General features: G+C 30.5%; 1 protein-coding gene across 1 annotated transcript in view; it reads left to right on the top strand.

Annotated features, from left to right (window-relative positions):
- Cht7 (chitinase 7) overlaps positions 1-24,409 on the top strand; it is a 190,716-nt gene extending 166,307 nt beyond the window's left edge. Inside the window, exons 10-19 of the mRNA XM_085949477.1 lie at positions 1,100-1,338; positions 2,288-2,484; positions 11,000-11,217; positions 12,848-13,002; positions 16,453-16,624; positions 18,065-18,181; positions 20,178-20,313; positions 21,576-21,748; positions 22,485-22,686; positions 23,966-24,409. Of these exons, the coding sequence (XP_085805603.1) occupies positions 1,100-1,338; positions 2,288-2,484; positions 11,000-11,217; positions 12,848-13,002; positions 16,453-16,624; positions 18,065-18,181; positions 20,178-20,313; positions 21,576-21,748; positions 22,485-22,686; positions 23,966-24,180 (1,824 nt within the window). The 3' untranslated portion in view covers positions 24,181-24,409. The remainder of the gene's footprint in view (positions 1-1,099; positions 1,339-2,287; positions 2,485-10,999; positions 11,218-12,847; positions 13,003-16,452; positions 16,625-18,064; positions 18,182-20,177; positions 20,314-21,575; positions 21,749-22,484; positions 22,687-23,965) is intronic.
- The last annotated feature ends 868 nt before the right edge of the window (positions 24,410-25,277 follow it).

The raw sequence follows: 25,277 nt of genomic DNA, 5'->3' as shown, positions 1-25,277 counted from the left end.
CTAAAAAAACCTGTTCCGAGAGTGAAAGGCAACATAGCAGGGTTAATACAAAATTATAATCGTGCAATTAATTGCAATGCTTATTTAATATTGTAAAATCCGTAATATCTAAATAACATGTGTGGCCCAAATGAAGATAGTATTATGGTTATTTCGTAATTTTATTTTTATTTCGCCGCGTGTTAAAATTGAATACAAATAATAATGTCTTCATTATATTTTTAACACTGAATTAATGTTGCAAATGTTAAAATAATAACGTAATTTCGTTAGATTAAAAAAAAGTTTTAAATCGCAACTTTAACTGTGTTTTAAGTAGACTTAATTTTAAATCTATTCCATCTAACATAATAAGATGATTCTTAGGTAAAAATGTAATATAAAATAATATGAAACTACTACACTAATTTGTATAATTTCATATATTATTATATTTATACTGTATAACTTTCAAAATCCGCCAAAATTATATGAAAAATATCTTTAAAAACTTGCCGTGTTCAACGATATGTCTACTAAGGTGGATCGCACATATACCTACAATCGACACAACCGTAACACGTCGACTTTATCAATGTAATTTATGCATTTAAAATATACGAGTACATATTATAATATGTAACAAAAATTATCACCGCACACGTCGTTGGTGCAATGGTGTTGGTTGGGGGAAAAAATGTGGTTCAAAAAGTCACATAATTCATACTATTCATAGCGCGTAAGCTATTTTTTAAGCTTGACCTAACTTTGAATTCATTCGAAGAAAGGAAATGATATTTTGAATTTAAAAAAAAATCTTTTAGTCGATTGAAAAGTATTTTTTTTAATGATTAATGTACCTAATATTGACGTATATTATTTTATTTTCTTAACAGATTTAAATATTTTGAGAATAAAGTTTTTGGTGTTTTGACTTCGCGTTTTTATGTGGGAGCTTAGAAGCAACTTTATAGGCATTACTGAGTTAGGGTTTTGTCTATGTCGAGTCAAAGGTCAGTGTTCATTAGGCGTAAGAACTCACTTTACTAAATCATTTTTATAATATAAGGCAATAACGACAATCCTACCTACCTAATCATATATTTTCTTATCTATTCAGGTATGTGACATGCTCCAAAATGGTGCAGCTTATGTATGGGACGAAGAGATGAAGGTGCCTTATGCCATCCATGGAGACCAGTGGGTAGGATTTGACGATGAACGCAGTATCAGAAACAAAATGAGGTGGATCAAGGATGGAGGTTATGGTGGCGCCATGGTGTGGACTGTTGATATGGATGACTTCAAAGGAGATGTCTGCGGAGGAGGTGTCAAATACCCACTCATCAGTGCTATGAGGTTAGTCATAATAATCACGTAAAATATGTTAATAATTTTAATCTACCAAAGTATTTTTTATTAAAAAAATAACATTGAAATAATGATAAATTAAACCATCACAGTACATAATATATAAAACGTGAAATTAATATTGCAATTACTTAAAAATCTATTACAAGTCATTGAGTAAATTGTGAACTGTAATATAGACAATGTTTATTGCTTGTATTTTACAATGATTATTTTTTTATTAAAATTAATAAAGTAATGACGTTTTTGACACGCGATTTTTTATTATTCAATACTGAATATACATAAGGTTTTTATAAGATTATTAGATTAACCTACCTCAGTTTAAATATAAATTTAAGAAATAATTTGCAAAAATCATAGATGGATCAATAGCTTAGAAGCCAAAGTATTCACCCGGAAAAGAAAAGATATTTGTTTGAGTCCCAGTCGGTTTAACTTTTTTCCTAGAATATTTTCTAATATGTATGTTTTTGAGGTTTTTTAATATGGTTTTTTTCTATAATGAAGAATCTATTGAATAAAAAAATATATACCATTAATCATAATAATCACAGGGTGCGATACCGAAGAGACGCAGGTTTGACCTGAAAAAAGATTTTATCTATTGGCTATATTTTCTCATGAGTGTTTTCAAAATTATGTATGTTCAATAATTAGAATGGAACATTGGTACATTCTTAAAATTTCATGAATTATTCATTGAATAAAAATAGTTAATTGAAAAATACATGTTATTTATTTCCAATTATTTTGTTCTTATTAATCACTCGCGTAGCCACACGTGTACGAGCACCCCCAGTTACGTATTACTGGAATAGATAATAATATTGTCCCAATAACCGTTTTAATAATTAATGGCGTATTACGCAATACTCCAGTCGTAAATTGAACTTAATTCAAGTTACTGACATATTGTTTCACTGTACACAAACAGGGAAGAGCTTCGCGGAATATCTCGAGGAAAGGACGCCAAGGACGTCGACTGGGAGAAGGTTGCGCAGAGCGTCGTAATTGAAGAGACTGAGAAGCCTCAGCCCATCAAGATTAGCGTCGCGGAGGTGCTTAACAAGGTTCGCAAACCCCATAAGAGGATCAGCGTGAAGGCTGGGTCGGCTTTAGACGAGAAGAATAGTAAGTGGTTTAAGAAAAGCTTATTTATTTAGGTTTTAATTGAAGTTTATTACGTGTTAGAGATATTTATTAACGTGACTATAAGACATGCAATTTAATTAAATTAAATTCATGCAATATAAATCAATAAAATTCCACCACAGCGACTAAATTGACTACCGTCAAATGCACGATAATATTATAATAAAGGGTTTCTTAAATTTTAATTGTCGTGTTATAGATTTGAAGTTATCATTTTTAGCATGGATACATGCTTTTGTCTTGACCTCCCGGGTGAATTCGTTACAAAAAATCGGACAGGCGTAACGTAAAATAAAGTCACAAAAGTAGCGCGGCCGCCAGAGACTCTAGTTGGCCGCGAACGTGCGTGAACGGGGCTTCGGGAATGACGCGTAAACCCGCGCCCCGCAATTTATTTTATTTTCTTTCGAATTTGGACAACCGGCATTCGAATAATCAATGGGCAAAGCATGTTCCATCTTTAATAATAATTTTATTATTATATTATACAAAATATATATTTTTCATTATTTTCATGTATCAGAATATTTATATTCATTGGAATGAATTTTTTTAAATCATGTTTTGTTATACTGTATCATTTACAAGTATTATTAAAGTAAAAGAAAACTGCGAGTTAACGTCTAAAATGGGAAGGCTTCGCGCATTTTAATTTTTAATTTTAATTCTCAGAATAATAATATAATATATGATGTATTTTCAATACAATTAAATCAAAAAATAAAATAGCTGTATTAAAAAAAATGTTAAATAATATTATTTATTTATTTATTTAAGAATACAAAACATTGTGGACATAACAAATCGAAATTCAATGAATCAAATTCAATTATGCAATGCAGTTAGCATTAAAAAGTAGACAATTATTTGTTTTATTTATTTGTTATTTTGACGCAAACATACGGTGTTTTATTTTGGATGGTTTATAAAAATAATAATCTTTGTTTTGAAAACAAGTGTCATGAGACTTTTGTGGAGCCTTTTGATAAAAAAATATTTAACACAACACAACTAAGACTTTACTAATTACGTTTTTTATAAATTTACAATCACTTTTTGTAAGAGTACAAACTTTCTTGAGTGTCTTGAGACACATTTTTTTATATTGGTTGTAGAGGTAGGTACGGGTGAATCTTTTATATGTATATATAATTATACGTTATAATAGACATGTGATAGTATGAAAACTGCTTCTTTCTTATATCTTACCTGTACACTTTTAATGATCGGCCCGGCCCGTCAATTAGCTAAAGAATCACTATAGAATATACTAAAATTTAAACGTATTTCAAGTACTCGTCATAGTTGGATATGAAACAAAATAATGATATTTCTCTACACTATGAGCAAGACTATGTAGATTATATTATTTTTTGACATTGCAAAAAATATGACTAAATTATGTAGACTTTCTGATCTAGACAGTAGCTAATATAGGTGAAGCTGTGATAAGCTTTAATTCTCAGGAGTGGAAAAATATTGAATAAATTTAAGAGCGTGTTAAAAATATTGTACTTACATTAAAGTTTGTCACTTAAACGAGATGCGCATTTAAAATTCGTAATATTTTTTTTTTAAATCAGGCGGAATTTATTTGTCATGGGTTCTCTGACCTAGCCGTCATTAAGTCGTAAATCTAAGTGACTACACTTCAAATCCTTGTCCATGGCAACTAGCTTTCACATTTATACCGTTTCCATATATGCTGTAGCATATGACCGCTTTACATCGAGTGCCCAACTAGATCTATATCTTATAATCGGTCAGGATCTCGTGGTCTAGGCAAAAATATTTAATTAACTAAAATAATTGTACACATTTCACGTCCAAGATAGAACTGGTGCTAAAAACATGAATGAGAAAATAAAATTAATTCTATTTTTGTAGCATAATGATCCTCAAATTTGCATAAAAAAATATTTATCATGCATGCCTAGCTTAGTATTAAATTATTTAGCATAAAGTACTTCCTTATCTTCTTTAGATAAAAATGTGTTAAAAAATACCAACCCTTTGTTAAGTTCGCGTTTTAAATCTTTTCACATACGCCGTATTTTGTTTGCCGGTTGACCTCTTTCCGAAGCGACTTTGACCCTTATCCACGATAGCTTTCTCATATTGTACGAATTAAGTATTCCAAAATCGTTCGATGCGGTATTTGCTTCCGCGTGTTGAGTCCTTTGGACATTGCGTACCCAAATGGGGCAAGATTTATTTTTATACTGCATATTACCTTCACAGAATGGAATATATTATTAAGGATTATAATTTTAAAAAAAGGCATATCAATTCTAATACAACGATATAGTAATGGTCTTCCTGTCTATTGCAATATATTCTAAAATAACACATCCGAATCCAATGTCCAAATTTTATATTATATTATTATATCAATTTTACTACATATATACTACAAAAAAGCATATTGTCTAAACTCAAAAGTAATTACAAGATAAAAAGAACTTTTTATATACGTTTTTAAATTTACTGTCTAATCATATAAACTTGACTTGACTAGCTTAAACGATCAAAAACATTTGTACTTGATATAAATAATACTGAAATGTCATTTTGACATGTCACATTGATTTCCATAGTAACGCACGTATATATTAATAATTTAGTTGCTAGAACCACCTCCTTAGCAACCAATAATAGTGGATTAGATTACGGATTTCTTCTGAAATAACTTTTCATACAAAACAGAATTAACTGAAAATGAATTCAATTCTACTTAAAGATGGCTAAAAGTATTAAATGCATTGGCATCGTGTTCTGATATATTCTAAAAGTTTCAAATGTCTAGCTAGTCGGGAAGTTAGTTAAAAATCGATTGCAAGATTTGTACCGGACAAATAAGAATACGAGCCAAGAAAAACGTTGTAATAAATAAAAATTGGTGGAAACAGTCATAAAATGTTAGAACTTACAAGTCATCCAAAGTACTGGATTAATGTAAAATATCGACATGTTTTTGAACACATGCCCTTTAATTATGATAATATATAAATTTGAAGGCCATGTAAAGATTTGTTAGTCGCTAACTTCGACTAAAAGCAATTCACGAGAAGAAAATGAATTAACTACATATTATTATAAAATACATTCATTAATAAATCATAATTTAGGATAAACATTTAGCTAAATTTACATATATTATGATACATACGGAATTTGTAAAGCATTGAGGTCGATTCATTGGTCGGTCTATTAATACTTTGGACGCTGAAGATGCACATGCGCGTAATGACCAGGCGGCCGATCGATGTAATTAACGTGCATTTTTAAAATGCTAATTATAAAATCATTATATAGTCAGCAGCGAATGAGTTCATATTGCACGGTATGTAGCTAATGAGGTTATGATGCAAGTTTGCCCAACCTAAAAGTGGGAATTGTACAATTTTTGGTTTTTAAGGGTGTCGCCATGTGCACCTAACCTTATTGGTTTGACCAATACTTACATATCGTAGATATTCTGAATAATTATGTCATATCTGCAAAATTCTTAATTGTTCAGGATAACAAAAAAACCAATTTAAAAAAATATGGTATTATATGGAGCTATTAGTTTTTTTATCCATATGATTTAGTTAGTGTTTTACCATGGTTTAAAAAACGCATACAACAAGGCAGCTATCATATTGCCGCCAATTTTATTTAATGATTTGTTAGGACAAATTGTTTTTTCCGTATAACTTTGGAAATAGTTTTTTTAACACATGGGACAAATTATTGCAAAATATCCGCAAGATTATTTGACATTGAATTGATATAAAATACGAGTTTCAGTAAAAATGACAGATAGAATAGCTCACTTTAACAAAGCTTACCTACACATTTATATCATACTTGATACATCTACTATTAATTAATGTTGATGAAAAAAATATTGTAGAAACCGCTATCCATATTAATAACAAGAGAAAATACTAATAAATATAAATGTAATTGATTATTTATTTGTACATACATTTTTTTAAGGTTAGACGTTTAATAATTATCGTGAACAATTCAGATAGCTCGTGTTCATTATTTACAATGTAATCATGTAAATAAATATAAATTGGTACACTTGAATTAAATATTCATTCAGTATGAAACAGTACTAGGTAATATTATCAGATAATAAGGAATCTCAAACAAAATTATTTTGAAGATAGGCACTATTTTGAAATATATTCTGTCACGAACACTCTTTTGTTTTAAATTACTGAATTGTATTATGAAATAAATAAATGTGGGCAATATTTCTAAATGTATAGTAACTTTACATATATTATTATTATGTGTGTATATGTTACAACGATAGATATTATTTTGGTTATTATTATTCATATCACGACTTCGTACTGCGGTAGACATTTTCACTTTTGTCAATAGACCAACAGGATCTTTACAACTCGGTTATAAGCACATTATAATAATTTGAATGGCCAACTTTATGATGACACTTTTAGTGTAACAAATATTCTCATTTTTTCCATTATAGCTGCTGTAATATTATAAAGCATTAGATTACTGTCATAATTGTAAGAATCTGTGAGATAACATTGTATATTGCTTGTATCATATTATTTGAAGGTTACAAGTAATATATTGATACTAAAAAGTTCATTCAACTGAGATTCTACTTATTATTGACTAGGGCTGTTTCCTAGTATTTACTTCCAAGTGCACAGTAATCTGAATGTATTTTAACAGATTACGATTAATAATTGTTATTGATTAAAATCAATATTTATACTAATTGAACACAGGTTGAAAAAGGAGGTAGAATTTCAAAGATATCCATACCTTTGATCAAACTTAAAAAATGTAAATTTAACAACCCAACTAGGATTTGAGCTGGCTTAACACAAGGGCTTCTCTCGATTTTTTAGATTCACAACAGTCACTCTCTGACATGATCAAATTATACTTATTAACAATAATTTTTATAGAAATTTTTGTTCAATCAATAGTCAAAGTAGTTACGTATACTCTATTAATATATTATAATATAATTTACTATGTATCAAAACAAGTTATTAAAAGGGGTTTGAGATTACAACATGCTTCATTGCACCGAAAACAAGCCTGGAGAACTTACATTTGGAATTAAATGCTTGCCTATAATGTTCGAAGTAGAAAAATGGTCAAAAATTGTTATGTCAGCAACTGACTGACTGCTTTTGTCGTAGTAGATTTTTGGGTTTCCACTCTGTGACCTTCTTCCTACTTTCCTCGACGCTTCAGGTTCGTTTCAGAGTCCATTAACAAGAAATTATATCGTCTCATATCTCATATTTTCTCTTGATAATGGCCTCTGCAACGAGCCCGAAACGTCGAGGAAAGAAGGAAGAAGGACACACTGTGGAAATCCAAAAATCTACTACTATGAAAAACAACCGTGAAAGCCTCAAACATTATATGACTGCTTTTGTTGTGTCATTTTACGCTAAAACACGAGGCATGCTGAAAGGCGCGAGTTTAAAACAAAAATCAAACTGTCTATGCTTTGATCTTAAAAAAATACATCGCTTCACAAGTCTTACCCATTGTTACAATGGTTACTATATATTAAAAAATACATATGTAGTACTGTTGTCATAAATATTATATATTCCTAGCATGAAGTTATAAATAAATTTGATATATATATTTCTAAAAAATGATATCTGCATAATATATACTATACGTTAAAGTTTAACTATTTTGTAGTTAAGTAGTTAACGATATTTTTACATGCAATAATTCAACCGGTTTAGAACCTACTAGTTGGGTGTAATTTTCAATATTTCATATCAAATATTATGATTCATAATGACGTCATGAGTTAACGAACAATTTTGATTTGAGAGTAAATTACTCCATATTGTAATATAAATATAATGTAAGTATTGAACATGAACAAGAAAATAAGCTATTGAGATTGAGAAATAGTTAAAAAATCACCCTTCATAAAACACAGTAACCTAAATATGCGCTATATTGATAACTGGTATATTAATGCTATTAACAAGAATTTTGACTTTTCATTATTACGTGATAAAATGTAGAGATGTTTGTTTTTACACTTAAAGGCGTAAAAAAATATCATATTGAGATAAAAAAAAAACTAGTGTGTGTATTGAAGTTAATTTCTTCTGACCTCAAACTTTCACTGCGAAAAAATCTCACACTATACAAGTCATTTGAAAGACTCATTACGATTATATTTTCTCAACAAATCGGAGAAAACAAAATAATATCTCACTCTTCGCAGTAATTTGTGCGTCTAACAATAATAAAACACATAAGTAATAAAGTTTCCCAGATACGTACAGATGTAGAAAGCATGGTAAATTAAGTACAGGTTAACTTTTTGTGAAGGTTATTTTTTTTTTACCTTATTTTTTAATCATAGATGAGTTCTACAATTAATGTCATGTTGAATATTTTATAAAAGTGTGTTTATTACGTCTATTTCGTTGATTTTATGGCAGTTTATAGTTTGATCATTTTATGATTTCTGATTTTGATGTTTTTTTAAGTATCAATAAAAAAACTTTATAAAATTTTATTGCACGCATAACCATTGATATTTTTCTCTTCTGTCATTCTCAATGTTGAAAAACTTTTATTATTGATTGAACTTTTTTTAAGTGGACTGTAATTATTTTAAGGGAAAATGAGGTCAGATCTAGGGGTGGGGGCGATAAAACAGGGTGCCAGACACTGACCTTTGTGATGATGTATGATGGCTCCGTGATCTGGTTTCAACTTTCGCTCGCGCGGTAGTTTTGGGTCACCCGGTTCGTACACTAACGCACTTTCTGACACAGTTTTATGGATTATATTATGTGAGGGTGTATGAATGATGATAATTATGAATGAGTCTGTGTATATTGAGTCAATCACTTTAGCGACGGAAAGCTATTAGAAGCTCGCACACGTCCGCTGTCGAGATAAGGAGTAGAATGGGAACATAAATGGCCCAACCAATTATTATTAGGTATTGATATTAATATCTTTATTATTACTATTACAATACCAGGTGGCATTTTCACTTTTCATGTCAACATTCTTGTCGATGCGCTCAATAATACAATCCACTTTCAATGTATACATTCTTTATCCCTTTCTCATACACATTTACATAATATGTTGCATTTCACCTTATCCCTTTTATTACGTATTATTCCTAACTCCAGCCCTCTCTCATACGTATACGTTTTATCTTACCTTACTACTATATAAATATAATATTTCTTCCTCATTAATGTACCTACTGTTAATTTCTCTCCATTTTTAACATTTATTATTTCTCTCTCGCTCTCTACCGCATAGTGCCGTATATCTATTAATTTTTTCTCCCTATTATATGCTATGCTACATACATCGACAGTTTAACACACATTACACATTGTTATTATTTTTTATTATTTTTAATTATTTGTGTGATTTGTATAATCAGTAGTTTTATAAAATTGTTACACTACAACAGAATATGAGACCCAATAGCAATAGTAGGTATACTGAAACAGTGTTAAATTAGTGTAACACAATTACATTAATATCTTTGTTTTATAAAGTCGAATAAATTAATGTATTGTGACCTAACTGATAATCGAGCCCGGAGTTCTCAGATAAAGGCAAATGCCGGACGCACTAGACTACGAATGCCAATAGTATTATGTTACAGAGACAAAAAAGCCTTATTCTATATACAATACTTATTATTTACTTAACGTTGTCTTTACTGTATAGTGTCGCAAATTTGCGACATTTCAAACTGTTTGGATATACTCAATGCCATCTGTGTAAATTATCAAATAATATCCTTTTTCGATGCCTAGAAAACTGTTTTACCATAAACATCCTACATTACCGATTTTGTTTGGACATTTCAAGAAATAAAGCATTTCTGCATTATAGTCTCTGCATTTCTGCTTTGACAGTTGACGAATTCGTATGTACGCAAAAATCCGCATTAATTGTAAATAAATATAAAAAAATGTACAGAAGATTGAAATTGGTTAAATAAAAATTTCTACACATCAAATAAGGTGTGTACATTAGTTTTTTTATAATTGTTATCATTTGTTTTTGTATTTTGTCATACTGAAATGTAAGATTTTCTAATGTCGTAAATCTGCGACACCACGCAGTAACATACAAAATTTAATGGATTTTTTGAAAAAATAAATTATTTTTCCTTCATTCACAAGGCATTTAGACACAAAAAAAAAAATTTTTTTTTTCAAAAAAAAAATCATGCAGTAAAGGGTTAAGACAAGCACAAAACCATACTCACTTCCATGGTTTAGCGTCATTTTATTTGCTATGACAGATATGCAGCTAAATATTGATCATGTACCATTATTCCAGGGTTAGAAAAGAACGACCACGATGACATAATGTATATTGTTGTATGTACTCTTTGATCTGTTATTTAAATTTAAAAAAATCTTGCACATTCTCGATAATATTTCGATATACTACAGTTTATTGATCATTTTTTTGTACCCAGAACGCGAGCCTCAAGTTTTCTGCTACATGACATCGTGGTCCCAGAAGCGTCCCGGCGCCGGAAAATTCCTGCCCGAAAACATCGACGCCCACCTCTGCACACATCTCATTTACGCATTTGCCACTCTCAAGGATAACAAGCTTGCCGAAGGGGACGAAAAGGATGGCGATATGTACGACAAAGTTGTCGCGCTCAGGGAAAAGAACCCCAATTTGAAGGTTGGTAACTTTTGAATTTTTTTCATATTGCGTATTTTGTTTTTGACAGAAATAAATAAGATATTCACAGTTGTATGGCAATATTATTTGGTTGTTCTATTGTTGTCATATTTCCTTTTGCAAGGGCACGTTTTTTTTAGATATAATAACTACAGTGGCGTATATAATGAAGATATCCAAATTGACTCCAGTCCATTAGAATTTCAATATGACTTTTCAACTTTTTTAACTTAGCCTAATCGTATTTTAATATGTAATATATTGTAATACCGATCACATCCCTGTGCTTGTCAAGTTAGTCCGCCCCTCAATTGGACAAGCCGGGCATTGAAACTTTATTTCTACACTGGTAAATAAATCGGTTTCAAAAAATTTTGCAACGTCATACGGTGATTGAGAATGTCACTACTAATAAAGGCTTGGCCATAATCTATGGCAATAAAACTCTTGCCAAATCTTGGCCTCCTTCAAAAACTTCCTCCATTCTGGACGATCCACCACCGATACTCACACGATTAAATCTCTTATGGCGCAGTCCAGTCATCAAATGTATGCCGTTTAGGTCTTCTCTTGCCCTCGAGTGTTGCGTACTTAAATGATTATACCAAATCATAATTAATAAAAATCTAATACTACAAATACAATTATTGGAACCTAGCTTAAAAATCACAAAAAGCTGATTGCCAAAAATCAACGCAATTAAAATATATACATATTAACTAATTTCATTGTAACTACGTATAACGCAGGCGCAAATTTGATAGATGCGGGTTCAATTCTCGCTCGATATCGTATTTTTGTGAAGATTTTTTAAAATAAGTATATATAATATATGAGGTGTTTTCAAATGATGTAATTATTTTAAATTAATAAAAAATCATTTTAAAATTTTTACAATTTAAAATCATGTTATTTTAATAAACACCCACGATATCCGCGCGGCTTAAGCGTCGGACTATAGCGTCGTGGGTCCCAGGTTCGAATCCTGGGTCTGGCAAGTACACATATAATTTTTTAATTTGTGTATGAGTCAGAGTATGGACCTAATAGGTTGAGCAAGTGGCTGACATCCATTTCTCGTAAAAAAATCTGTTAATACCTACAAACCTCCACGCTGTGGAGGCCCATATGATCTTATATCAATTTATCCAAAAAAATCTTAAAACTCATTCACTGCTGACTAGATAATGATTTTTTAAATTACCACCTTTAAAATGCACGTTAATTACATCGATTGGTCCCCTGGTCATTACGCGCCAGGTGCGTCTTCAGCGTCCAAAGTATTAATAGCGTAATTTGTTTCATTTCATAAAAAAATAAAATATATTACCTACAATATGTCTATTTTATTAATTAGTCTTACTTATACTATTTTTATTCTAAGCTCGTTTTATTATGCCATATTATAATATTAAATATGATATAATATCAAATCATATTGATTCGTACCTAGTTAAATTATAGTAGGCAATTTGATAATTAAATTAACTTACAATATTTACCTGATTTTTTTGCGATGTCTGTTTAAACCTTAAATTTTGTTCGTTAAAACAATATAGAAATAATTATACTTAGTAGTTTTCACTGTGCAAATACATAATATAATGCGAGTGCTTTAATTTATTTTCAGATCCTCTTGGCTATCGGAGGATGGGCTTTCGGCTCTACGCCATTCAAAGAACTGACATCCAACGTCTTCAGAATGAACCAGTTTGTTTACGAAGCAATTGATTTCCTCAGAGACTATCAGTTCAATGGGCTCGACGTTGACTGGGAATACCCAAGGTAGGCTGATTAAGATATATAATATATATACGATCTACATATTGTAATAGGTTACTAGGTATTGATGGAGTTTTTAGGGGTTAATCTTGCGTGGAAGTTAAGATTATTCGTTTGTTTATATGAATAGAAAAAATATTTTTAAGTTATAAGGAATACAATAGTATGACATATCATAGAGCTACATAAATACGAGATATAAATACAGTATTTATATTATAAAAATATAATAACAGAGTTAATACCTCATCATCAGGGACGCGACAACCCGGTGTGGGTCCAGGCTTCCTCCAACAGCTCCCTCCACCTGTCCCTATCCAGTGTGGCCGCTTTCCAATTCGGTACCCCCAGAATACGGCAGTCACTGGCAGCTCCATCCAACCAGTGAATCTTTGGCCTGCCTCTTCTTCTATGCCTTATTGGATTGCTGGACATCACTCTCTTTGCCGGTTCATTGTCATCTATACGGTGTACATGACCTAGCTATCGCAGTCTCCCAATCTTAATTGATTGAACTGCGCTGCAATCTTCGAACAGCCCGTAGAGGTCAGCATTATATCTTCTCCTCCAATTGGTGCCGTTCCTGATCGGTTCATATATCCGGCGGAGAATTTTTCTTTCAAAGATGTTCAGGGCTCGTTCATTTTGCAGAGTTAATGTCCAGGTTTCCGATGAGTATGTGAGCACTGGCTTTACAATTTTAGTGTCTTTTAGTTCGGCGAGATACTATGCGGGACTTAAAATTTCTTAACAGGCCAAAGTAGCATTTATTCGCAGACATGATTCTCTTGTTGATTTCTTCTGTAATATCATTATGTCGAGTTACAAGAGATCCAAGGTATATGAAACTGAGTTAATACCTACGTTTTGAAAATAAGAACTTGAATTAATACTAAACGCCAGTGGCAAAGACCCCATACTAGGCGATTATTTGAAGCCTACCTTCTTAAGAAAAATATTTTTTGATTGCATATTGACTTATTTATATAATCACTTGATTGTATATTCTATAAAATAATTTATTTTGCCAACGAGAGATGCCGTATGTGTAGGAATGTATTACACAGATAAATTACAAAACAATCTGCAAAGGTTTTAAAAAATATACCACAGCGCGCCGTCTGTCTTGACTCTTGACGTAAATAAAGGTCGGATTATGTTTCAAATAATTCTCAATTTTTTTCATATGGACTTAACGTCACGTAGCCCCGCCCAGTCTATCGAATTGTATGAACTAAGGTAAGCTCCGATCGCAGAGCCTAAAACTAAATAATTAGATAATTTAAAAAAATAATTTCTATGGTTATTTAATCGAATATTAATAAATAAACATAGACTGTTTTTAAAAAAAAAAAAAACTTTTATCTAATGATTTTTGATGTGTATTGTGTTTGATGAAAAAATACGTACTTAATTTAAACCGATCGCTTAAATTTTATGTCGTCAGTGAGTTTTTGAAGTTTCATTAAATTAGTGTGTCGTTGTTATTAGTGTGTACCTATTCATTAGTAGTAATATCGTACTATCTTATTATTTCTCGTAAGTATACCTGACAAGTGTGTTCTTTTTATCAGATCTCCATAGCCTACCTCTGTCCAAAAGTCACCCTTCGCCACTGCTAAACGCTATAGTCTAAGTAAACGCATAATTTTTATTTACTTTACTGCTTCAGTATCTTTGCGAATATATTTTTTAAATATGTCAATTCACAAATATTAGAAGAATAATGAATTCTGGGTTTGGTAAATATAGTATGTAAAAGTTTGATAATTAAAATCATCGTTGAGTCGTTGAGTGGGTCATATGGATACCTTTATCAAGTGAATAGATGGCGATGAACTGTGCCGGCGACTTCTGAACAGTCAAAATGTAATTGACAGTTTTTAAATAACCACAGTTTGACGTATTGATTTTAGCTATTTAATAAATTAAAGAGGTTATTTTAACTTTAATCACATTAGATTAGTTAGTTTCAGTAAGCAGCTTTGGATTACGTGTATAATACAATATCTGAGTGTATTTAATATAAGCTTTATTGGAAGTTAACCAAATTGTAGAAATGTAAAAAATTGTAGAAAAACAATTTTTATTTATTTATGAATAGAAAACATTGTGGACATAACAAATCTAAATTCAAGACGTACACAATATGAGATTTACATTGTAACAAATATTATCCTCACAAGTGAGAAGAAGAGAAAATAGAATATAATAATAATTATAATAACAGAAAAACACAGAAAAAGAAAGTTTCAAAAACAAAATGCAAAGTACATCACTGAAAATGTATAAGTATGTCATTAGGAGCGCATTTACTAATCTTGCACCCCTCGCTAATGGTGCCTGATAGGCTTGATACGAGGAAACGGTTCGGATCCAGAACAAATCATGGCTGCGACCACGTAGGTAATTGGCAGGCGCATGTAAATTCAAATTTATTAGGACACCAGGATTGGAAACCATCCCTCGCGCTAACAAGCAAAAGTGTTTCAAATAGTCTAATTCCTATGATATAAAAAAAATGATATATCTAATTTATTATTTCGAAAGTATTTGTATAGTATTCATTACATACATTTCAAACGGATATAGTTATCTTCAAATAAAAAGAAATACGTTTATTTTCGCATCATAAATAAATTATCACCGATATTATGGAAACAATATAAATACAGTTGTAACAAATAATCAACGTAGAAGTGCTAAAACAACATATGTAATAGTAATAGTAATTTAATGATCAAACCGCTAGTATAATTTCATAACCGGAAGAGGATGCCTGGTCTGTTTAAAATATTAATTAATTTTGTTAATCGAAAATATTATCAATCATAAATTTTATTTCGTAATATTGCTAATATGTAATTTACTGTGTTTTATTGTACGTAATGTATCGCTTGCGATGGTAGGTTAGTAGAATTTTCAATTAATAATTCTTATATCCTGGATTAAAAGTCCGCGTCCGAAAAACAACACGTGTTATTTTTACAGAGTGTGTTTCGATCCGGTTATATAAAATATAATGCATTCTTTTATAATAAATAACATACGTAAAAAAAGTTTAATAAATTGAAGAAACGTATAGTATAATGTGTAGATTTTTTTTTTTTTTTTGTAAAGTAATATTAAACTCCCCAGCTTTATCTATTTACTCATATTTTTTACCCATTATTTTACCCATGGTGGCCACGCGGCTTAAGCGTTGGACTATCACGCCGTGGGTCCCATGTTCGAATCCTGGGTCTGGCAAGTACACATATTGTTTTTCAATTTGTGTGTGAGTCAGAGTATGGATCTAATAGGGTTGAGCAAGTGGCTGATATTCATTTCTAGTAAAAAACAAAATCTGCTACACCTCTACACTGTGGAGGCCCATATGATTCTATTAGGATCGGACATGGTCGGAAAACTACATATTTTTGATGTGGCTTAATTATTTTTTAAAAATTACAGAGGCGCCGATGATCGTGCTGCATACGTTTCCCTGTTGAAAGAACTTCGATTGGCTTTCGAAGGAGAAGCGAAATCATCAGGCCAACCTCGTCTGATGCTCACAGCTGCTGTACCAGCATCATTTGAAGCCATCGCTGCTGGATACGACGTTCCTGAAATATCTAAATACCTGGTGAGTAATGGTTATTTTAATTACCTACCAAATAATTTAATTTAAGATTGTTCTGTCTCTATAAATGAATCAATGAATTATTTTCTTGAGTTTTTGTTCCTGAAGTCTATGGGACCTATTATAAATGTAAATAGGTGCCCTGCAATATGTATATATCAGTGGCGAGGGTATTTATTTCTTTTCATGGAACTAAGAATACAATTTTCTGATGGTGCCGGTTAATTTTTGAATTCAATGAAATCCTGCATAAACCGAACCATAATAGTTTAGGTATGCTATTATATAGGCGATCCGATCAAATTAGTGCACACTTTTTCAGTCATACTTATTTGTTTTCGTTGAATTAAGAATACATATAACAAATGGTGTTGGTTAGTATTTTTAAAATTCGTTAAGGCATTAACCAAACCATAACCGATAAAAAATCTTCTATCTATAAATTATCGTGGCAAATTGAAGATATTTTATATATAAACGTATAATTTTTGAGTATTATTGACTATGGTTTGGATTAAGTAGGGGTTTTTTTTAATTTTAAAAACTAATAAACACTATGTATGCATTGTAGTCTTAGTTCAATGAAAACAAATACGTGTGCAGACTTAATAAAGTTCAGTGTGCAATATTTCTGTTGGATCTTAACAGCCTACCCTTCGCCACTGGTATATATTATCAGGGTTGATTATTACCTAATCATTTAACAATTATTACTGTTTGACTTAACAATGGAAAACACTTATGTATATTTTCAATACTAGACCTTCATTAAATTATATTACGAATATAATATAGTGATTTCTATCTATAATGTGAATACGTGTATTAATTAAGGCGCTAAGTACCAAAATAATAAAAACTGACATTTTTATAGAAAAATGTTCTACATACCAACGCCAATAACTTCAACTATAGTCTAAGTGCCTCAAGCAAGTCAAAAAAATACAGCAAAATAATTAAACCTGTCGACGATGTAAGTCTGTTGGCGTATTTTATTTATAATGGTGTAAGTAGCACTGAAGTGGTCAACGGCATTCAATATAAAATAGCTGACGACGGTGTGTTGATACTTGCGAGTTCTTAATACCTAAAATTATAGAAGCTGCCGTGATTGCTTCACACTGTAAAACTACATTTTTCAAAAGGTCTGCTTCATGAAATTTTACTGCAATTACTCGGTATTTTGTAACTATAGGCAATACTACTTTTTGGTACTTAGAGCCTTATTTAATACACGTATTCGTTATCCATACGTTTCAAATTTAACATACTATTACTTCTGTCGTATTAAGCGGTGTCCAAACTGGCAACAAGTTGTTGGCAACCTCATTAATTTTTGATCGTGAAATTTAATGAGGTTGCCAGCAACCTGTTGCCAATGTGGACACGTCATTGATTTATTTAGTGTCTATAATATGATAACATTATGTTTTATCTTTCCAGGACTTTATAAACGTAATGACCTATGATTTCCATGGCCAATGGGAAAGACAAGTCGGTCACAATAGCCCACTGTTCCCATTGGAGAGTGCTACTAGCTATCAGAAGAAACTGACAGTGGTAAGTAAAAGTTTAATGAAAAGAAACCCTATAGTACTTTCAATAACTTACTAATCAAACGTCTGTTATAGATAATTATTTATAAATAAATCTAGAGTTTAAAAATGTAAAAATTTCAATGGAGATACTTTGTGATGATAATTTTACTTAATAAACAGTGTAAATCGCTTTTACGGTTTTGTTGAGTCGTTAAAACAAATTGCTATTTTTTTTCACGTGTTTTTTGAATATTTACTGTTAGTTGTTTATATATTATTATTTATTATACTACATATACTAATAACACATACAATGCTACATAACGTATAATTAATTATAGTTGAGAACATCTCAATATTTAGATAAATAAATTCTTTCAGATACTTTTTTTTAATCCTAATTTTTGAGCTTATACAGCATTTTTTTATGTCCATCTGTAAAATTTTATTTTTATATACATACAAGTTTCAACTGTTCAATAACAAAAGGCATTTATAAATAATACATATTATGAGACATGTAAAATAGGGTTTAAGTTAAATGTAATTATCTTTTAATATAAACAAACATATTTTTTAAAAGTGTTATTATATAACAAAACATCAGGCATGCAATGTTGTTACTTTTAAGCCATATAAAACATCTTATTAATCAAATAAACACTCGTATAAACTATCTATGCTACGAAATGTCGTGGGAAAGAAAAAAGATAATATTACAAAATAATTATTCACTTTCCAAAGTTTACGCGCAATTTTATTTTTACTATTCTGATGCACACACACATTGTCTAGATAACATCCGTGCCATTAAAGTACACATTTGAATCAATTACACGTGGAGTTGTCTACATTCAAAGATTTTTTAAAGAATAATTATTGTATAATAAATACAATTTAAATAGGCGAAGAAAAATTTTCATTGTTTCGCAATGCTTATTTTTTTAATTGTGAGAAATATAAAGATAGATAGTAGGTATATAAAGTAGAAAAGAAATTTTTTAAAGGGCTATTTCTAATAAATGTAACAATTATTATAAAAAAAACTATTGTTAGAATATCTCAACTTATATTTTAAATATTTCTGTATCGCTCGAGTATATTTATACATACAAGTTGACTGAGGTTAAGTTCAGTTTTATATAACATTTGATGATACTTATATTATTCTTTGGAAAATTACGCAAAAATTTACTTAATTTCAGGCTGTTAATAATTAATTAAAAATACCTAGTACACCATCAAATAATAACTAATATTCCTATATGAATATAAAATGATTTTTTTGCCGTTTCTATTTCACTAAAAAAATGATAATGATTGAAAATGATTTGCGAATAGTGATACACGTCTATGTGGGTATAAATGTATTTTATTTTTTTATCTAAAGATGTATCTAACAAGAATACTCTCAAGATATATTATCTAAAGTTCTCATCTGTGATATTTATAATTGTAACCTATTATCCGAAGAGAGTTTTATTCAAATACATTTAACTAGCGTAATAAATATTAACTATTTTTACAACGTTTTTTTAGCTCGTATTCTTATTCGTCCGGAGGTTGTTTGTCCGGTACAAATCTTGTAATCGATTTTTAACTAACTTCCCGACTAGCTAGACATTTGAAACTTTTAGAATATTTCAGAACACGATGCCAATGCATTTTTTTAAACTTTTAGCCATCTCAAGTAGAATTTATTTCATTTTTAGTTAATTGTGTTTTGTATGAAAAGTTATTTCGATACCATTATTGATTGCTAGAGGGTTCTAGCAACTAAATTATATATACGTGCATTACTATGAAAATCAATATGGAATGACATTTCATTATTAAGTATTTCTATCAAGTACAAAATTTTTTGATCGTTTAAACTAGTCAAGTCAAGTTTCTATGATTCAACAGAAAATTTAAAAACGTTGTATATAAAAAGTTCTTTTTATCTTGTAATTATTTATACTAAATGACACGATTTTTTTTTATCAAAACTTGACCTACATTATTTTTTTTCCTTTCAGGACTTCTCAGCCCGCGAATGGGTAAAACAGGGAGCGCCTAAAGAAAAGCTTATGATCGGAATGCCAACCTACGGAAGATCATTCAATTTGGTTAACATGACGCAATTCGATATTGGTGCACCTGCGTCAGGAGGAGGTAAATACATGATAACATAATATATCATTTGTAAGGGACTTATATGCTACCATTTTTGTTTTTAACTAAATATATAAAATAAAACAAAGTTTTTTAATGGTAAAAAACTAACAATGTATTACATATTTTTGTACATTTCTTTTAATGCAAAGTAATTATTAGGTTCCATAATGAACGAGTATCGCTGATTGCATTTTGTCCAGCCTTATAGTGTCTGTATTCATTGTTGTAAAGGAAATATAATATTTGAATTCATTTTTCGAACTTGGTATACTCGGAATTAATAAATCGCAATAAGGGACAGTCGTTATATTTTTTGGTTCTTCTTTTTTTATTACTTTTCACCATAATAGAGTTTGTAAATATTCATAAATAAGGCAAAATTTTGCCCATTTCATTTAATAGTCAATTTCGCACATTCGGCGTAACAATATATACAAATATATTGATTTTTACACTACCATTAATAGGCGGACGCCCAATAACAGTAGTGTAGTAAGTAGAAGCGAAACAATCAAACACTTAGGCTATGAGAAAATTACATAAATATATTGTGACATCATCAGGAAACAAACATGGAGCCTCCGGACGAAAGGCCAGTACAGTTAGACTCAATTGCCAAACCTTTAAAGGTATACAGTTTACGTTTAGGGGTCACCTATGGAAATATTGGTATAGAATCATTACGTAATAACTTTTAAATTCCTGCCTATCGGTTATCTAGTCTATTTGTTATTGGGCTGTGTATTTTGGAACTGTTAACACAATAACGTAATGTCTTATAAATAATTTTACGTTTTCCAAATTTTGAAGATGAAATTGCGCAGTTCCTATTTCACAAAACTTATTTTTATGTCAAAAGAAAATAGCATAATTGTAGGCTTTCGCATTATGCGCTGAAAAATAGTTGTTAATTAAGTTGTATGTAAATAATTTATTACGTGGCGGATCCTTAAAATAATGGGGAAAGCATTAAAGAGATTAATTTATTATTGGAAGGTTTAATAATAAATTCTGAATATTATGCTACATAATTCTTTTAAATATTTAACATTAAAAAAAAGATAATGAGATTACGTACCTGTATTACTACTATACTTTATATGGAGAATTTTGATAATCTTTTTTTATTATTTTACATGAGGTATGTTCTTTAATTCCTTAATAATCATTACCAATAACTTAGGTATTTTTTCGAACATCCTTGGATGGAATATCTACTTAGTTACCAATAATTATTTATATAATATTTTTCTTTACAGGTACCCCTGGAAAATACACGAACGAAGCCGGATTCATGTCTTACTACGAAGTGTGCGACTTCCTCCACGGAGACAATACAACCCTGGTTTGGGATAACGAGCAACAAGTTCCATTCGCCTATCGAACAGATCAGTGGGTTGGATTTGATGATGAAAGAAGTTTGAAGACAAAGGTATTTATAATACAGAAAAACCGTACTTTTTACTCAATGCAAATTATAATTATTTAGTATTAAACGTAAATTTAATAAGGAACACTGAAAGTTCTGCATGAAGACTTTATTGCATACCATCCGGCATCTTTCAATCATCAATTCTCATTATGTACCTATAGTTAGTTATAGTAAAAAAAACTGTAAGTAGAGTCAAATAGGTGGTTATCAAAATGTCGTGTTGTCCATTGATGAATCACAGCTGATGTCTAGCCCGTGTCTGTAGAATTTTTAATATTATGACATATAAATTATAAATAGCCATCTATGTATTAGAGTTAAAAGCATAATGTATGAAATGTGGTAGTTTTATCTGCTAAATTTTGCAACAAAATCGAATTCAAAACTTCAATAATAAATAAAATGTTTTAGAAGCTAAAATTTAGATTATAATAAAAATACGGTTACGCTATTATATTATGGCCTAATTAAATAATAAAATTGTTTAGTTAGTCAAATAACATTTATAGATACTTACATATTTGTACAATGATACACAATTTTATACGTTTTATTTTGTATGCAATTTTAAATATATTTTTCAACTTCAAATCTAGTAATTGGTAATAATGAAGGGAAAAAAATGTTGTTTGATTAGATATATCCTCGGAAATCAATATAATAGTGATTTTGTATAATATTATCAGTAAGTGACTTTGCTAATCTTACAATAATTAAATTATGATTCTCTCAATAGATGGCGTGGTTGAAAGAAGAAGGCTTCGGGGGCATCATGATCTGGTCAATCGACATGGATGATTTCCGAGGACAGTGTGGAACCGGAAAGTACCCTCTCATCACTGCCATGAAGCAGGAGTTGGAAGGATACAAAGTCAGACTCGAATTCGATGGACCATTTGAGAGCTCTAACCCTAACACACAGTACACAACGAAAGACCGTAAGGAAAAAAATATTATATGTTTTATTTTTTCAACGACACATTGCTCCCCTATTAACTAGTAGAAAGCGCTATAATACAAAAATTAGATGCTATTATTCATTATTAAACCAACAGACATACGCTTTTATGTTACATTTTTGAAGTTATACTTCTTTATGCGCGTTTGGAAAATCAGATCAGAGTGTATTTTTGGCGTGTGACATGTAACACATAATTTATTTTTTCACACGAAAAAAATCGCAGTCGATTGGCTTCGAACCACGGTTGTTCGGTTATCAGCCGAACGCACTGCCTTTACGCCACAATATGATAATATTAATGAAATAAAAAATAATGATAAAATGATAATAACGATTATACAGTATATTATTTTAGTTTATTTCATTGCCTAGCCAGTGAATTTATTATTATATGTACGAAGAATTGTTCCGTTGCCTAGGAAATGAATTTATTGTTGTAGGCCAAAATAAAAAAAAACAACGAGAAATAATTAAATAATTTATTTAGTGTTATAAGTTAAAGTGTCTAGAAATAAACCAGTGGCACTCCAATAAGCGGCCATTCTTTAGTTTTTTAATATTGTGTAAGAATTAAATATTTTCTTGTTTGAACTACTAAATGATACTAAAAACTTTTAAGTTTCGGCAGAGTAGACGGGACTAAAAATACGTAAATATTTTTTTCCACCATGTCTGATCTTAATGCTCAACCTATTGGGTCTATACTCTGACTCCAAACACAAATTGAAAAACAATGTGTATTTGCAAGACCCAGTATTCGAACCTAATCGAATATAATTTACCGAAACTTTACATTACAACGTGTTTTAAATAATCAATATGTCATCATCATCATCATCAGCCTGAATCTATCCACTGCTGGATGAAGGCCTCTTCAAGTTGCTTCCACTTCTCTCGGTCCTGTGCATTGCGTTGCCACGTATTTCCGCAGAACTTTATCATTTCATCGATCCAGCGGCCTCTAGGTCTACCTTGTGGACGTTTTGTACTTCTTGGATACCACTGGATGACTAGATTTGTCCAACAATTGTCTCAATCTTATGTAGCTATCTTAAAATATGAAATAGAAATTAAACATCATTATCAATTTAATGATTCGCATACCCACCCAGAATAATTACATACATGTATTATAACCTCGCCGAGTTTGAGGCTTTCGGATGATAAGTCAATTCCACTACAAGAGCTGCCAACATGAGGACATTGTTAACTTTAAAAATATTAAAAATTTTATGTTTTTTTACAATTATTTACAGCAAATCAAGTGACATGCGAAGAAGAAGAAGGTCACATCTCTTACCACAAAGACAAAGCCGATTGCACCATGTACTACATGTGCGAAGGAGAGCGAAAACACCACATGCCATGCCCTTCAAACCTTGTCTTCAACCCCAACGAGAACGTCTGTGATTGGCCAGAGAACGTGGAAGGATGCATGCAACACACCGTGGCACCTCCAGCAAAAAGATAGTTACAAAACACTATTAATTTTAATTTTTAAAATATCAAAAAAATCGGTCCTAACCTTCGCAATAAAATGTTGGCAATGACTGACAATGTGTATGTTGTGAAGACATCAGAACAGTGTTCTAGTGATATGACGTAGGAGAGTTTGTTTTAAAGAAGTTGTGACAAACCGTTTTTTTTTTGGCAAAATATACAATAAATAAAAATACAATATTGTCAAAGCTTCGAATGATAAAAAAGTGAATATTTTTTTTTGGTAAAAGTAAATAAAAAGTTAATTCTGTTAATGCTTAAAATAAGAAACCACAATTTTGCAATCCAGTTAATTATACAACTGCAAATTAAAATTTTATTATTTTACCGATAAATAAAAAATATATGTATTTATACGTCATACTAAAATATTTTCCATAAACATTCAATATGCTACGCTCTCTATAAATTTTCGGAATTAATGATCTGAAATTCAATCGTATTTTTTATTTATATTTTTAAGCGTACCTACCTACTAATATTTTTTTATTATAAAGTGTGCAATGTAATTTTTTCCATCTGCTTTATAAGTGCATTTTAAAAATATAATAATGTAATAAAAATTAAACATTTTTTAGATTAAACAGAATTCTTCTGCTGCAATGGAATAATTTAAAAAAAATATATAATGTTATTTCGTTACCTGTCATTGTCAATGAATCTGTTATAAAAATAAATTATGTTCATTTATTTTATGTTTAAATTAAAATTTTAGATTAATAATATTTTAAAATATTGTTCATTTTAAGTTGTGTAAATATAATGTAAGTAAATAAAACCTTATTTACAAAATATACCTGATTTTTAATTATTACACTACCCCTTTCAAAATACTATCATTCTTCTTCTTATTATGCCATCCCCTAGCGGAGATCGGCCACCATCAAGGCGATTTTATCTTCGTCGTCTGCTACCCGGAACAGTTCGGTGGAGCTGCACTCGTACCAATCACGGAGGTTCTTAAGCCACGAAATGCGGCGCCGTCCTCTGCTATGCTTCCCATTGATCTTTCCTTGAATGACAAGTTGGGGAATGCTGTATTTTTGTCCTCTCATAATGTGGCCGAGG

The sequence above is a fragment of the Rhyacophila brunnea genome, unplaced genomic scaffold, assembly GCF_057557595.1.
Source record: "Rhyacophila brunnea isolate RB1 unplaced genomic scaffold, BYU_Rbru_1.0 scaffold_22, whole genome shotgun sequence".
NCBI classification, from domain to species: Eukaryota; Metazoa; Arthropoda; class Insecta; order Trichoptera; family Rhyacophilidae; genus Rhyacophila; species Rhyacophila brunnea.
This window is presented reverse-complemented; position numbering and strand designations above follow the sequence as displayed.